Source organism: Elephas maximus, chromosome 11 (assembly GCF_024166365.1).
Source record: "Elephas maximus indicus isolate mEleMax1 chromosome 11, mEleMax1 primary haplotype, whole genome shotgun sequence".
NCBI lineage: Eukaryota > Metazoa > Chordata > Mammalia > Proboscidea > Elephantidae > Elephas > Elephas maximus.
Window position 1 is genome coordinate 32,809,886 of NC_064829.1, and position 16,712 is coordinate 32,826,597.

General features: G+C 39.8%; 1 protein-coding gene across 3 annotated transcripts in view; it reads left to right on the top strand.

Moving 5' to 3' along the window:
* The first annotated feature begins 5,909 nt into the window (after positions 1-5,909).
* The window catches only part of PSMA8 (proteasome 20S subunit alpha 8), a 41,111-nt gene continuing 30,308 nt past the window's right edge, over positions 5,910-16,712 (top strand). For 2 of the 3 annotated variants that reach the window (XM_049901241.1, XM_049901242.1), the window contains exons 1-2: positions 5,910-6,011; positions 10,641-10,767. In XM_049901241.1, coding sequence (XP_049757198.1) covers positions 5,910-6,011; positions 10,641-10,767 — 229 coding nt within the window. The remainder of the gene's footprint in view (positions 6,012-10,640; positions 10,768-16,712) is intronic. The other variant, XM_049901243.1, reaches the window with a different exon arrangement.

Genomic DNA, 16,712 nt, shown 5'->3' on the forward strand with positions numbered 1-16,712 from the left:
AAAAGATAGGGACAACCCTAGGAGCCCTAATACAAGGCATAAACAGAATACAAAACATTACCAAAAATGATGAAGAGAAACCCGATAACTGGGAGCTCCTAAAAATCAAACACCTATGCTCATCTAAAGACTTCACCAAAAGAGTAAAAAGACCACCTACAGACTGGGAAAGAATATTCAGCTATGACATCTTAGACCAGCGCCTGATCTCTAAAATCTACATGATTCTGTCAAAACTCAACCACAAAAAGACAAACAACCCAATCAAGAAGTGGGCAAAGGATATGAACACACATTTCACTAAAGAAGATATTCAGGCAGCCAACAGATACATGAGAAAATGCTCTCGATCATTAGCCATTAGAGAAATGCAAATTAAAACTACGATGAGATTCCATCTCACACCAAGAAGGCTGGCATTAATCCAAAAAACACAAAACAATAAATGTTGGGGAGGCTGCAGAGAGATTGGAACTCGTATACACTGCTGGTGGGAATGTAAAATGGTACAACCACTTTGGAAATCTATCTGGCGTTATCTTAAACAGTTAGAAATAGAACTACCATACAACCCAGAAATCCCACTCCTCGGAATATACCCTAGAGATACAAGAGCCTTCACACAAACAGATATATGCACACCCATGTTTATTGCAGCTCTGTTTACAATAGCAAAAAGCTGGAAGCAACCAAGGTGTCCATCAACAGATGAATGGCTAAATAAATTGTGGTATATTCACACAATGGAATACTACACATCGATAAAGAGCAGTAAGGAATCTGTGAAACATTTCATAACATGGAGGAACCTGGAAGGCATTATGCTGAGTGAAATTAGTCAGATGCAAAAGGACAAATATTGTATAAGACCACTATTATAAGATCTTGAGAAATAGTAAAAACTGAGAAGAACACATACTTTTGTGGTTACGAGGGGGGGAGGGAGGGAGGGAGAGGGTTTTTTATTGATTAATCAGTAGATAAGAACTGCTTTGAGTGAAGGGAAAGACAACACTCAATACATGGAAGACCAGCTCAATTGGACTGGACCAAAAGCAAAGAAGTTTCCAGGATAAAATGAATGCTTCAAAGGTCAGCGGAGCAGGGGCGGGGGAACATGGTTTGAGGGGACTTCTAACTCAATTGGCAAAATAATTCTATTATGAAAACATTCTGCATCCCACTTTGAAATGTGGCGTCTGGGGTCTTAAATGCTAACAAGCGGCCATCTAAGATGCATCAATTGGTCTCAACCCACCTGGAGCAAAGGAGAATGAAGAACCCCAAGGTCACACGATAACTAAGAGCCCAAGAGACAGAAAGGGCCAGATGAACCAGAGACCTACATCATCCTGAGACCAGAAGAACTAGTTGGTGCCTGGCCATAATTGATGACTGCCCTGACAGGGAGCACAACAGAGAACTCCTGAGGGAACAGGAGATCAGTGGGATGCAGACCCCAAGTTCTCATAAAAAGACCATAGTTAATGGTCTGACTGAGACTAGAGGAATCCCGGCGGCCATGCTCCCCAGACCTGTTGGCACAGGACAGGAACCATCCCCGAAGACAACTCATCAGACATGAAACAGACTGGTCAGCTGGGGGGAGAGAGATGCTGATGAAGAGTGAGCTAATTATATCAGGTGGACACTTGAGATTGTGTTGGCAACTCTTTTCTGGAGGGGGGATGGGAGGATAGAGAGAGAGGGAAGCTGGCAAAATTCTCACGAAAGGAGAGACTGAAAGGGCTGACTCAATAGGGGGAGAGCAAGTGGGAGTACGGAGTAAGATGTATGTAAACTTATATGTGACAGACTGATTGGATTTGTAAACGTTCACTTGAAGCTTAATAAAAGTTAATAAGAAAAAAAAAAAAAGAAGAAGATGGAAGGGCTACACAGAGCCACTGTAGGCCAAAAAGATTTAGTCAATGTTAAACTATTTCAGAGGGTAGCATATGATCAAGAACCATTGATTTGGAAGGAAATTCAAGTTGCATTGAAGACCTTGGCAAAAAATAAGACTCCAGGAATTTACCTGATGTTTCAAATGGATGCAACGCTGGAAGCACTTAGTCATTTACGTCATGAAATTTGGAAGACAGCTAACCAGCCAACCAACTGGAAGGGATTCATTTTTGCGCCCGTTCCAAAGAAAGGCAATCAAACAGAATGCAGAAAATACTGAACAATATGATTAGTATCACACGCTAGCAAAATTTTGCTGAAGATAATTAAAAAATGATCACAGCCATACATTGACAGGGAAGTGCCTGGGGTTCCATTCAGAATCAGAAGAGGATGTAGGGTGAGGGATATCATTGTCGATTTCAGATGGATCTCGCTGAAAGCAGATGTGATGGTAAATTTTATGTGCCTACTTGGCTAGGCTGTGATTCCCAGTTGTTTGGCCAAACACTAGACTAAAAAGTTACTGTTAAATAATGTAATCTAATATTATGCGGTGTAATAACTTCCCATAATTTAATCTAATGTCATCAACCGATCAGTTGAAAAGTGAGTCTCCTTAGGATGACTATACAGACCAAAAGTACATACTGTGGCAGAAATTTCTCTCCACTCCGAACTCTTCCTGTCTTCTGACCTGCAGGTTTTGGGATGCAATCCTGCAGAAGTGTCCAGCTTGCTGCCTGACCTAAGGATTTTGGATTTGCCAGTTTTGCATAATCCCGTGAGCCAGCAGGAATCTCCAGGCTGCTGCCTGACGTACAAATTTTGGACTTGCCAAAGCTATAAACTTCATGGAAGCGAACTGCCACATCTTTCTCCCGTGGAGTGTCTAATGGGTTCAAATTGCTGACCTTACAGTTAGCAGCCGAGGGCTTAAACACTGTGCCACCAGGGCTCATTTGGACTTGTTAGGCCCCCACAATCCCGTGAGCCAGAGGAGTCTCCAGCCTGTTGCTTGATTTATGAATTTTGGACTTGCCAGGCCCCCACAATAGTGTGATCCTATCCCTTGAAGTAAATCTCTTTATATATGTATATATACACATTTCTCACTAGTTGTTTCTCGAAAGAACCCTAAAACAGCAGAGAATACCAAAAAGATGTTTACCTGTGTTTTATAGACTATGCAAATGCATTGGGCTGTGTGGATCATAACAAATTATGAATAACATTATGAAGAACGGGAATTCCAGAACACTTAATTTTGCTCATGTGAAACCTGTGTGTGCATCAAGAGGCAGTTATTTGAACAGAAAACAGGGATACTGCGTTTTCCAAATTGAAAACAGGTGTGCAGCAGGATTGTATCTTTCACCTTACTTATTCAACATATATGCTGAACAAATCCAAGAACTGGACCGTGTAAAGAGGAACATGGCATTAGAATTGGAAGACTTATTAACAACCTGTGATGTTCAGATGAAGACAACCTGAAGCACTTAAAATTGAGTGCATGTAAAACAGATGAAATCTTAATAAGCTCTGAGCATTGAGTTACCGCAAATTGGGGGTTCAAGCTGCCTGCCTCAAAGCTAATACTGAGACAGGAGGAGGTAAGCAGTAAGAAGGCTTTATTGACTACGAGTATTCAAGAGACAGAGGGGGTTAAATTTCTCCCAAATTCTGTCTGCCCTAAAGGGTTGATGGGAGGGTTTTATACGTGAAAGATCAGGGTTACCTAATGTTTTGAGCACGTAGTCCACAGATGGTCTTACACATCACAAAACAACTACAAAAACTCTTTATTAAACTAAAGATAAACATGTCAGGCACCTGGGCTCTAATCAGTATATTTATAACAGGCTGAAAAACTCTCATTAAGAATCTCTCGGCTAGTGGAGCTGTTTTGCCAAGTCCACTGTGGCTGAGATAACCCAGTACCCAGGGAGCAAGAAAGAAAGCCTTCCTGTCAGTTTTCAGGCTGAAGGCCATTTCTCAAGAGAACAAAGAAAGAAGAGAGACCAAGGCCATATGAGCTGAGATAGCTCCGCACCCCTTTGGAAGAGACCGGTGTAGTTGGTGCAATTAAAAAATGTTTAGAGATTACTTAGAGCATCATTATGGCGTTAGTCATGTCAAGCTCTCAATTACCTATTTTGAATAGGGGAAAACATGTTCTAAGGTATCAGAGTGTTTGTTACGTTTAAGAGTGGAACAGGCTGCTCAGCTATTTTTTGAACAGAGCCTGCACCATTTTTCAAGGACTAGAGATTAATCACAGCTTATGCAGCTATACTAAAACAAATGAGAAAATATATTCTCCCTAATATTAAAACACTAAAGAAAATGCATTTTCGCTACTTCAATTGTACCATTGTCAGTTTCCTGGTTTTCTCATTGCGCTATAGTTATTTATGTAAGGTGTTACCACTGGGTAAACTGCGTGAAAAGTACAGGGGACCTCTCTGTACTACTTTTTCAACTTCCAGTGAATCTATAATTTTCTCAAAATAAAAAGTAAGAAAAATGATCTTTATTTGCCAAGAACACTAAAACGCTTCTTAAAGAACAGTTTCTGGGAAATGTTGGTTTTTCATAATATTGTAAAATACATAAGAGTGAATTGTTTTGGTTTGGAATTAATTGTTTTATTTTTCTCACTAGAATCAAACTTTTCAATAGTTGTCAGTCTTAAAGAAAAGCAATAAGTTGGGGATAAACAAAAATTACTTCTAGTAAACATTTGAATTAAGTATGTATTTGGAATTGAGGAGACCAAACTTCCCTCTTTTGGAAGTAATTATTTTTTAAGGTCTATTTACCAATATCCTCTCCAATTGAAAACATCATGTATTAAATAACACATGGAAAGTAACAACAACAATAGTTAAATTACTCAGCTATTATTACCGAACAGGCATCATTTTAAGTTATTTATGCCATGAACACACTTAAGCCTCAGAACAACACTTTGCTGTAGGTTTTCTTATATTCTCATTTTACTGATGAGGACAAAGAGTCACAGAGTTGTCTCATAGGTACTAATGTAGTGACAGGTTACACAGACTTTCTGCTATAGTTGTGTTTATAAACATTTTTATGTAGCATATATTTTTTTAATTTTTTCAATTAAAAAACTATTATCGTGATTCCTGCCTTTAACATTAGTTTGATGGACTATTTGCTCGTCTGCTCTATTTTGCTCACAAGACAGAACATAGAAAAATTAATACTATTTTGAAAACTTGTAATTTCTTTGGGCTAAAATAACAAAAAAATTCCCTGCACTTTAGACAAAGAGTAGGAAAATTAGAATTTGAAATCTAAAGGGGCTTCAACCTTGGGGCTGAAATTTAAGTTACCACTGTTCATCAAAACGTTTATTTTTTATGCCTCATAACCAAAACCCACTGCTGTGGAGTCCATTCCATAGCAAGCCATAGGGTTTCCAAGGCTATAAATCTCTACAGAAGCTGACTGCCACATCTTTCTCCCGTGAAGCCGCCAGTGGTTTAGTTCCTGGACAATTTGCAGTCAATCGCTTTAACCATTGCGCCACCAGGACGCCTTAAACAAGTGTACAGTAACAAAAATATCTGGCGTTTGAAGACCTCATCTTTGACGTCATTTTTATAACCGGAGTGACTTGACACCACCCCCAGAGCAACACCCTAGTACTTAAGAAAACTGGAAGTTGTGTGCCATCCACTAAAGATACAAAAGTAGCACAGCCAACTCCCAAGCTTGGCTCCTAGGCCCAGCGCGTGCAGGCTGGCTGGAGCAAGGGCTTCCGGGCGGCAGCTAGAGATTGTCGCGAGGTCTTCTGGGAGGCAGCTCGAGGCGCCTATGAGGAGACGTCTTGGCGGCGTTTGGAGGCTGGCAAGAACCCTTCCTGGCTGGCGCAAGGACTTCTGGGAGGCTGCACGTGGCAGCGGAGGCGGCTCCCACAGCAGCAGGGCCCTTTAGATACATTGCTGGGTTCAGTCTCGTCCCGCGCAATGGCGTCTCGGTATGACCGAGCCATCACTGTCTTTTCCCCAGATGGACACCTTTTTCAAGTGGAATATGCTCAGGAAGCGGTGAAGAAAGGATCCACGGCGGTGAGTGAGTCACGTCCCGACTACCCTCCTTTGCCTCGCGTCAGGCCTCCGCTTTGCCGTGTTTCCTCAGCCCACCTCGCAGGCGCGGGGAGTCAGGAAATTTTCACTCGACCTGTGAAAAATTGAGTCGGCTCTTTTGTTGTGGGGAGGTGCGGTTTCTGAGTTTTGGGTTGAAAGTGGCAGAATAAACGTCAGTAGATTTAATTACACACTAAAGGGTCGGCAGTTCGAATCCACCAGGCGCTCCTTGGAAACTCTATGGGGTAGTTCTACTCTGTCTTATGGGGTCGCTATGAGTCGGAATCAACTCGACAGCACTGGGTCTGGGTAGATTTAATTGGTTTCTGTTGTGCAGCTGCCTTTGTTGAATGATGGCTACGGTGGCAAAAATCTGTGTGTATGTTGTGGCCTTGACTCTAGGTGAGATATTGATCCTTTATGTGATGCTGAGGAGAGAAAAGATTTCTTTCAGCCTGTTACACCCTACCTGACTATAGTTCATTTCGTCAGGAAGTCACCAAACCAGAAAAACCAAAAGCGTTGCCCTCGAGTGGATTCTAACTCACAGCGACCCTATAGGACAGAGTAGAACTGCACCACAGGGTTTCCAAGGAGCAGCTGGTGGATTTGAACTGCCAACCTTTTGGTTAGTAGTCGGGCTCTTAACCACTACGCCACCATGAAAAAGTCACCCCAGGTAACAGTTACTTCAAGTTGGAAGCTATTGTGTAGTAATAACTATGATATATATTTAAAGTTGGACCTGTCTGCCCCTGATACAAGGAGTCCTGGTTGCGCAATGGTTAAGCACTCAGAGGTTCAACCCACCAGCGGCTCCATGGGAGAAAAGACCTCGCAATCTACACCGGTAAAGATTACAGACTAGGAAACCTTATAGGGCATTTCAGCTCTGTCCTATGGGGCCACTCTGAGTCAGAATCGAATCGACAGCACACAGTAGCCCCTGAAATGTGAACTAAACCAATTAAGATTAAATCCTTGTTTACTAGGAAACGGTTAAAAAAACTCTAATCCAGTTACCAAACTCTTATACCTATTAAAAATAATTGTCCTAAAATTTGCATCCAAATATTTGGCAGCCTTTTAGCGGCTTGGAGCCTTGCCTTTTTTGTTTGTTGGTTTTTAAATAATACTGGGAGTTCCTTGAGAGATTATCCCCTACCTTTAAGTTAGGTATTCATATTTCTGAAAAAGTTTTTAATACTCATGGTAGCAGTAATACTGCTGCCAAATTTTAACTGCATTCAGTAATCCTAGTTATTCATGAAAATTAAAAAGGACAAAAGTGCCCTAGTGACCAAAGATCTATTTCCCCACATCTTCCAAGTCCTAGTTTATGAATTCAAAAGATACGATTTTTTTTTTTAATCTCACAAATACCGTGAACGTGTTTGCTGTATATTTTGGAAATTGAGACGTTAGCTATTAGAATAAACACTGCATTTCTAATCTACCAGTGTCTGTTATTTTCACTCAACCTTTCATGCAACTAAGTTAGGGAAGGAAATAATTCACTTTTATTATGTATCTATCAAATGTAAAGTGGTGAAAAAAATAACACTAGAAAGAATCTTAACATTTTTTTAAAGTATTTTTCTACTTAATTGGACCCACTAGTTTTGCTTCTGTTTTATAAGTAATTTTTTAAGAATTTTAAATTTAAGAAAAGCCTCATGTAGCTGAAACCAAAAGGGTACCATTTTGATAAAAACAAAAAGGTATATAATCCCCAGCATGGCATATAGCATATGGTTAGAAAATAATGCCCAAGTTTTAGAGCCTAAGATAAAGGGAGTAATGGGAGAAGACTGGGGTGTAATAAGAAACCACATTGGCTCATTTAAAATGTTTTAAGAATGCTATAGAAGTGATTGATAGTTCCTTTGTAATGAGCTGTAAAAGGGTAAGGATATAAAAATACCTATAGTGGGCATTTCTAAAGATACATTGAAAGGATGAGACAGTTTTGTCTCAGGATTCTGAAATTATAATTTGCATCTTTGTATGAAGTTACTCATTGTGTTTCCTTGTGGGTGTTATGATCTTTTATATAGTGTAAAGTTTATAATGGCACTTGTATATTAAAAATATGTCAGAAAATATTCTGTCTATAAATGACAATTGAAATGAGTTATAAATAAGCCACAATTGACTGGTTTTGACCAGCATGTGATATTATTTACTAATATAAAAGTTGTATGGGTCACAATTAGAGGACTTGGATTCTGCTCCATCTTGATGGTTATCTGACAGCATGAAGTGAGGCAAGAGACCTGTTTTCCTTTTTGCTTTAGTTCCCTTTTCTATAAATGAAAAATATGTTTAAATAACATTTTGGAGAGGTAATAACCTTTCTTCTTTGGGGAAGAAAAAATGAATCTTTCACAATAATCCTATGAAAAAGTTAAGATTTATTATCATTCCTTCATTTCTGTCCTTTCCCTGACCTCAAAGTGTTATTAGCTCTGTATTTCCTACCTTACCAAATCTCAGTTCCGCTGTCTAGCCATCAAAGCCTTCCATAATCCTTATACACCCTCCTTAATTAAGGGGGGGAGCGTCAAGATTTTATGAACATTCCACACTGATACATGCTTTTGCCCTTGTAGCTGGGGAGAAGATAAAACATCTTTCTGCCTCTCTACCTCTTACTTATCCGTTAAGGATCTCTGCACGTTTCTCCTCCTCCACGAAGCCATCTTTGATCCACTCCAGTCATCATGGATCTTTTTTTCTTCTGAAATTTATAATCTGTACCATAATTATTTTTTTTTCCCACCATAGAGTACTGTACTATTTACTCTTGTATTTACTGTATGTATTTACTATTTGGCTTTGTATTCTCTTCAATTTCAGGTATATTTAATAGTCTTTTCATACCAAGTGGATAGTAAGATCTTTGAAGATATGGATGGTGTAATTCCTTTTTGTATTTCTGTCATCCATGCACAGTGGAGGGAGTAGGAATTAACCATTTAAGTAATACATATTTTGTACCATGCATTTTATGTACATTATCTAATTTCAAGGACAGTATTTAATCCCCTTTCTGTAAATGTGGAAACTATGATTCAGAAACTTTCATGAATTGCTGAAGTTATCCACCTACAAAGTGATAGAGCCCATGTTCACACTTAAAATTTTCTTTCAGAGCCTCTGCTCTTTGCATTGTACCATGCAAGTTGTTCAATAAATATCTGTGTATTAGTTATTTATTGTTACGCTGTGGAAACCCAGATGTGTATGAAACCCAGATGCCTATCACTTAAGGCAATTAACTTCTCTAAGTTTCAGTTTCTTTAATAGTAAAATACGCATTTGCCACATAAGATTGATGTTCAAGTTCAATTAGGTGAATAATACATGTTAAACATCTTCCGTAGTTCTGGTTCACAGAAAAAGAAAAAAAGAGTACTTAGTAAATAGTAGCATTCATTATTTACTATTCATTTGTTTTCTCTATTTCTTTCAATTTTGTCTAATATTCTTTTGTTTATCATTTCAAGACATTTTTGTTGAATGCTTACTTATGCCAGTTGTGGTTTCATTTGGCATAAGTTTCTTTATAAATAGGGTATACCCAACCCCTGTCCTCAGAGAGGTTATAATTGTCAGGAAACTTAGATGATTAAGTAGATAGTCCTGATAAAAAATATTTTAATAAGAAAAGTATGGTGGAAGAGGAAAGAGTGCAGAGTATTCTAGGTAAAGGAAAAAGCGTTTGGGAAGACCAAGTAGCAAAAGACAGTTATATTCTACGTTCTATGAATTTTTTTTTTTTTTAATGAAATGGAAGGCATTCAGGATTGCCAAAGCAATGGTAAAATAGGAAAAGAGGAAGCTAGAAACAGGGACCAGATCACAGAATGCTTTTAAACCATATCGGTGAGAATATACTTGATCCTAGGGAAATAAGAAGCCTTGAAGAGTTTTGATGTGGTTGTTATCTAGATTGGAGCCCTGGTGACACAGTGGTTAAAGAGCTCAGCTGCTAACCAAAAGGTCAGCAGTTCAAATCCACCAGCTGCTCCTTGGAAACCCTATGGGGCAGTTCTACCCTGTCCTGTAGGGTTGCTGTGAGTAGGAATTGACTCGATGGCAACGGGTTTGGTTGGGTTTTTTCGGTATTATCTAGATTACTGCTCTTCTGTTCTTTTAGTAACAGACTTTCTCTTGGCAGCTTATGGTCCCCAAATCCTGTCCACCAAATTGCCCAATACATGGGAGAGCTTTTTCAAAATTTTACCTCCTTAACTTCTATGCAACTTGTCCATTCTATGAGAAATTCACATGGAGTCCTTGATCTTTCATTATGTTCAAATTGTTCTATATTTAGCTAGTACTTGAAGTGTGTTGTGTAAGTAAGACTTGGACAGTGTTGTAGTTTCAGCGTTGGTGGTATAGTCCTTGTAATTTCTACCTTTATCTTCTTTGCTTTTTTTGGGACGGACTTTCAGTAAGCTTGTGCCTGTACAGCTTTTTTCCTAGAAGTCTACTTTTCTCACTTTTATTGCATGTTTAAAGAAAAGGTTTTTCCCTTAATTCGTGTGTTAGAATAACTTGATTTTAATGTTAAAATTGACAGCTAATTATGTTTTTTAATGACAGGTCGGAATTCGAGGTACCGATATAGTTGTGCTCGGAGTAGAAAAAAAATCTGTTGCCAAGCTTCAAGATGAAAGGACTGTGAGGAAAATTTGTGCCCTTGATGACCACGTCTGCATGGCTTTTGCAGGTACTTAAGGACCTATGGTAAAGATGCAGAGTAATTTAGTGTCTTATTAGGGCAGCATAGTTGGCCCCACTACCTATAGCTGTTGGGCTATATATACACAACATATGGAGTAGTATACCGTTTCTTATTGAAAAAAAACAGTATGCCCTATCTTTTAAGGAAAATCACAATTCTGTGTACGTTGCACGTGCAGGTTGCCTTAAGAGCTGTCTCCAGATTCCAGGTAACCACCAGAGTACTGGGATGCTAATTCCACCCAGTGGTACCAACCACTCCATGGGTGTGAAGTCCATTTATCCTGATCAAGTTGTACACACGAGACACTAACATGGTGTTGGCAAAAGTGAAAGCCATTTTAATTACAGGCAACAGACAGTGTACAACAGCAATAGTCCCATCATGAGCAGCCCTCCCCGGCTCAAAAGCTATCTGGCTGGAATAGAAAACTTCCATGGGTGCCCCCTCTCTTTGCACCATGGGCAAAGGACCCTGAGAATCTTCCCCTACTCGGTTTTATGTTCCAGTGGTCGTATATTTCACTGCAGAGTGCAATGCAAGTTTTCTCGCCTGATCACCTGAAGAGGGGGTAGTTAGACATAGGGGCACCAGCCTGGAATTGTTAGCCCTGAATTGTATCTCTTTAACCCTGCTGCTTTTTTAGACAAAAGATTAGACTTCAGAGGGGGAGGTGCAATGGCTTCAAAACATGAAGCCCAAAGCTGCTGGGGGAGGAGGGCAGGAAGTAGTTCTAGTCATTTGGATCTTCTGAAGGACTGCTTCCTTTTGCTGTAAACCGTGCGTGCGTGCGTGCGTGCGTGCGTACCTGTACAGAGAGAGTGAGTTAGTTTGTGAGTGGTGCAAACGGTTAAGTGCTCGACTAACTGAAAGGTTGGCTATTTGAACACATCTGGAGATGCCTTGGAAGACAGGTCTGGCCATCTGCTTCCGATAGGTTACAGCCTTAAAACCCTATGGAGCAGTTCTACTCTGCACATATGGGGTTGTCATGAGTCAGAGTCAACTCAAAGGCAAGTAACTACAACATACATATAGATACACATAGATACGTACCACCAGCTTCTGTCGAATCCACTTCGGCTCATGGTGGCCCCATGTATGTGCAAGTAGAACTGTGCTCCATGAGGTTTATGTTGACTGATTTTTAAGATGTAGATCACCAGGCCTTTCTTCCAAGGCACCTCTGGATAGACTGGAACCTCCAGCCTTTTGGTTAGCAGCCAGATGCATTAACTGTTTATACCAAGGAGTCCCTGGGTGGCACAAATGCTTAAGCACTTGACAAGGTAAAAAGATGGCAGTTTGAACCCACCCAGAGACGCCTCGGAAGGCAGGCCTGGTGATCTGCTTCTGAAAGGTCACAGCCTTGAAAACCCCGTAGAGCAGTCCTACTCTGTACACGTGGGGTCTCCATAAGACAGAATCAACTTAATGGCAACTCACAACAATTACATATATATCATTACCTTACTTACAGCATTGGGTAGTTGCTTTCTTTTTAAACTTCTTTATTTTAAAATAATTCTGGATTTACAGGAAGTTGAAGAAAAAAATATGGGGAGGTCCCTATACCCTTCACCCAGTTGTTCACAATGGTAACATCTTCTAAACCAGGAAGCTGGTGCAATCCACAGGGCTTATTCAGTTTTTACCAGTTTTACATTACTCATTTGTGTGTGTCTTTGTGTGAGGCGTATGTAGTTTTATTATAATTTATCAAATGTGTTGATTCATGTAGCCGTCACCACAATCAAGACACAGAGCTGTTCCATCACCACAAGACTACCTTATGCCGTTCCTTTGTAGTCACACCCACATCTCTCTAATTTTGTCATTTGAGGATGTTACCTGAATGGAATCATGCAGTATGTAACCTTTTCAGATTGACTTTCACTTAAGCTTCATCCAAGTCCCTGTATATGTCAATAGTCTATTCCTTCTTATTGCTGAGTAGTGTTCTATGATAGGAATGTACCACAGTTTGTTTGCAGTGTCTGTTGAAGGACATTTGGGTTGTTTCCAGTTTTTTGCCTGTTACAAACAAAACTGCTGTGAATGCTCATGTACAAGTCTTTGTGTGAACATAGGTTTTCAGATCTCTGATATGCCCAGGAGTACAATTGCTGGCCCATACGGTGGATGCATGCTTAGTTTTATAAGAAGCTGCCAAATTGTTTTTTCAAGGTGGCTGTATACTATTTTACGTTCCCACCAGCAGTGTTTCTCTGCATCCTTGCCAACATTAGATATTGTCACTATTTTTTCATTTTAGGCATTCTTACAGGCAAATTAAATGATATTTTTTCACTGTGGGTTTAATTTGCATTTTCCTAATGGAGCCCTGGTGGCACAGTGTTTAGGAGCTAGGCTGCTAACCAGAAGGTTGGCAGTTTGAATCTACCAGCCGCTCATTGGAAACCCAACAGGCCAGTTCTACTCTGTCCTGTAGGGTTGCTATGAGTTGTTATCAACTTGACGGCAATGGGTTTTTTGTTTTTTTGATTAATGGCTAATGAAGGAGCACTGGTGGTGCAGTGGCTAAACACTTGGCTGCTAACTGAAAGGTCCACGGTTTGAACCCGCCCAGTGGCTGTACAAGAGAAAGACCTATCAATCTCCTTCGTGAAAATTAGAGCCAAGAAAACCCTATGGCGCAGTTCTCCTGTGTCACATGGGGTCGCTGAGTTGAAATCGACTCAGTGGTGCCCAACAACAATGACTAATGATGTTGAACATCTTTTCATGAGCTTGTTTGCTGTCTCTAGCAAATAAGATGTCTATTAATGTCTTTTGTTCATCTTCTAATTGTTAATTGTTTTTAAAACCAGAATTTTTATATTGAAGGCTAAAACTTTATTGAGCAAAAAACAGCCTTTATCCTGTCTTTAAAGAGAAATCATCCTAATATAAATGATGTGGGATGCTTTAATTTCTGGTACACATACCTTTCTAACTTTAATATAAAATTTTTTTTAAATACGTGTGTTGCTTTTTAGCATAATGAAATAAACATTTGCTAAATTCTCCACCCCATACTAATTTGTTTTAGGCATTGGAAAATACTTAAATGTCTGTTATTGGGAAATTGATGTCATAAATCATGGTATATCCTTGCAGTGGTTTAAAAGCAGAGGCTCTAGAATCCTAACAACTCTGTTCTAAGCCAGACTCCATTGTCTACTAAACCTGTGACTGTGGGTAGGGTAGTAAACTATTCCTTGCCTCGGTTTAGTCATTCGTAACACGTGGTTAATGATAGTATCTACCTTATTGATTTGTTACGAGAATTACGTGAGTTAATACATGTGATGCATTTAAAACAGTGTCTGATACCTGGCGAGTGTTTAACAAATATTATTATTACTCTGACCACTACTACAGTTGGTGTTGTAGTTAGGTGCTGTACAGTTGGTTCTGACTCATGTCGACCCTGTGTACAACAGAACAAAACACTGCCCAGTCCTGCGACTTCCTCATAATGGAGTCCTGTGCCATCCTCACAGTCATTGCTATGTTTGAGCCCATTGTTGCAGCCACTGTGTCAGTCCATCTGATTGAAGGTCTTTATCTTTTTCACTGACCCTCTGCTTCACCGAGCGTGATGCCCTTCTCTAGGGACTGATCCCTCCTGACAACATGTCCAAAGTACGTAAGATGCAGTCTCACCATCCTTGCTTCTCAGGAGCATTCTGGTTGTTCTTCCAAGACAGATTTGTTCGTTCTTTTGGCAGTCCATTGTATACTCCATGTTCTTTGCCAGCACCACAATTCAAAGTCATCAGTTCTTCATTGGTCTTCCTTATTCATCATCCAGCTTACTACTGTACTATCATTGTTATTATTTAGTGGCAGTTTAAAAAAGAGGTGGTAGGATCAGTGTGTACTGACATGGAAAAGTATCCATAATAAATTGCTTAAAATAGTAGGTTAGGGAAGAATATGTGTAATATCCCATTTATAAGTTGTGAAATCATATGGTAGCTCTTATTTCCTCTACAGTGTTGGAATATATTACGATGAGTACAAGTCAGAAAAAAAAATCATGCTTTTTTTTGCTGTTGTATTGTGATTTTAATATTTGGAAAACAACCATATGAAAAAGTGAAGAATTTGAAAAAAATTTATTGAATATAGCATGTGGAATTCCACGTAACAGTGGAAATTTATATTACGATAATATCTTCAAGGTAAAGTTGTGGTATAAATTTAAAAGCACTAGACTGAAGGCTCATCTCTTCCACATATTGCTTATTTATAAACATGAAGTTGTAATTTCAAATGCTATTTTTAATTAAGTAGGATTTGTTCTCTTTTAACCTAGCCAATTAATATTGATTAGTGTAATTGATACTAATGTTAAAAACCGACATATACACTGTGTTGTTCATATAATTTGGCAAGTTTATGACTAATATTTTTTCTTGAACTAGTGGTAATACTACTTTTCTAAGTATGATACTTTTGTTTCTTCAGTTTTAAGTCATATTCACCTTTTAAAAGGTAAATACTTAGAAATCTCCTACAGTGACATCTCTAGGGTTGGTATTAACCAGTGCAGTAACTCATGTTGTCACCATGTCCCCTGGGGCAGGCAGGGCTGGCCCAGTGACAAACAACTGCCTGCATAGGGCTGAGCCAGCACTGTGCAGCCCCACCCCTCACGCAGCCCCACCCCTCCTGGCCCTTCCTTCTGTGGCACCCCGCAGCTTCTCCCCTCTCCCATTGGCCACTCTGGAGATGAGTTGCCGTACTGGGTGACACCCCACTTAGTGACTGGCAAGTGACAGTGTATGTGTGTGGTATGTGACAAGTTACCACACTGGATGATGGGTGACACCAACCCTAGTGACGCCACTGCCATAGAAATCCCTCCCCTGGTAGCACCGGCTCACCTCCACCGCCATGGACCCTGGGGTCATTTTGGTGTCCCCTCTGACAGTGTCGGGGTGCAGTTAGCACCTCCTAGTGACACCACTAATCTTCTACCTGATCATGTTTTATAATTGAGTAACGTGTCAACCTCCTCTTGCCGTTTATTTCTCTCAAATAACATTTACGAAGAGAAGAGAATCAGTTTCTTTTCCTATAGTTGAGTATCTGATTACAATTGGCACCTTACCTATGAGTGCTAGGGTGACTCTACCAGTAGCATGTTTGACAGCTGCTTCATTATGGACTGATAGTAACTGTCTTCAGAATGAAGAATTTTTCCACGTTTGTACAAACAGGATGTGAAATGGTGTCGAAGGGTGGGTAGTAAGAGTTTGTGACTGCAAAAGATTGATGGTTATGTGAGAAATGGCTAAGTTGTAGAGCTTTGGTGAACGAATTTTTTTGGCAATGTGGTATGGAGAGAGTTGGGGGGGACTTAAAAATTAAAAATGACTATGGAAGAGTCAGATGCCAAAGAGGTCTTAAATAGAAGTGTTTGCAGTTATTTGATCAGTTAAAGTTTATTGTGAGTTTGTTACTGTTAATAGAAATATACTCTATTTCCTTATAGGAGTGGTTGAGAATTATCACTTGATGTTTTGGTATTGCACAGGCAAGGAGACGTTTTTCCTTTTCTGTTTTAACATTTTGACTTTCAAGCCCTTGAAATGCTGAGAAGTGACCAAACCAAAAACCAAACCCAGTGCCGTCGAGTCAATTCCGACTCGTAGCAACCCTATAGGACAGAGTAGAACTGCCCCATAGAGTTTCCAAGGAGCTCCTGGTGGACTCAAACTGCCAGCCCTTAGGTTAGCAGCCGTAGCACTTAACCACTACGCCACCAGGGTTTCCAAGAAGTGACCATTTGCACTGAAAACAATTTGGATTCAGTGGATGTATGTTTGATGGTAAAGTAATACTCATTATTTTCATAAGAAGAAATCTGGCTTATTTCATGGTTTAGGTAATAAGTTTGTTTTGGGTTTTGAAATCAG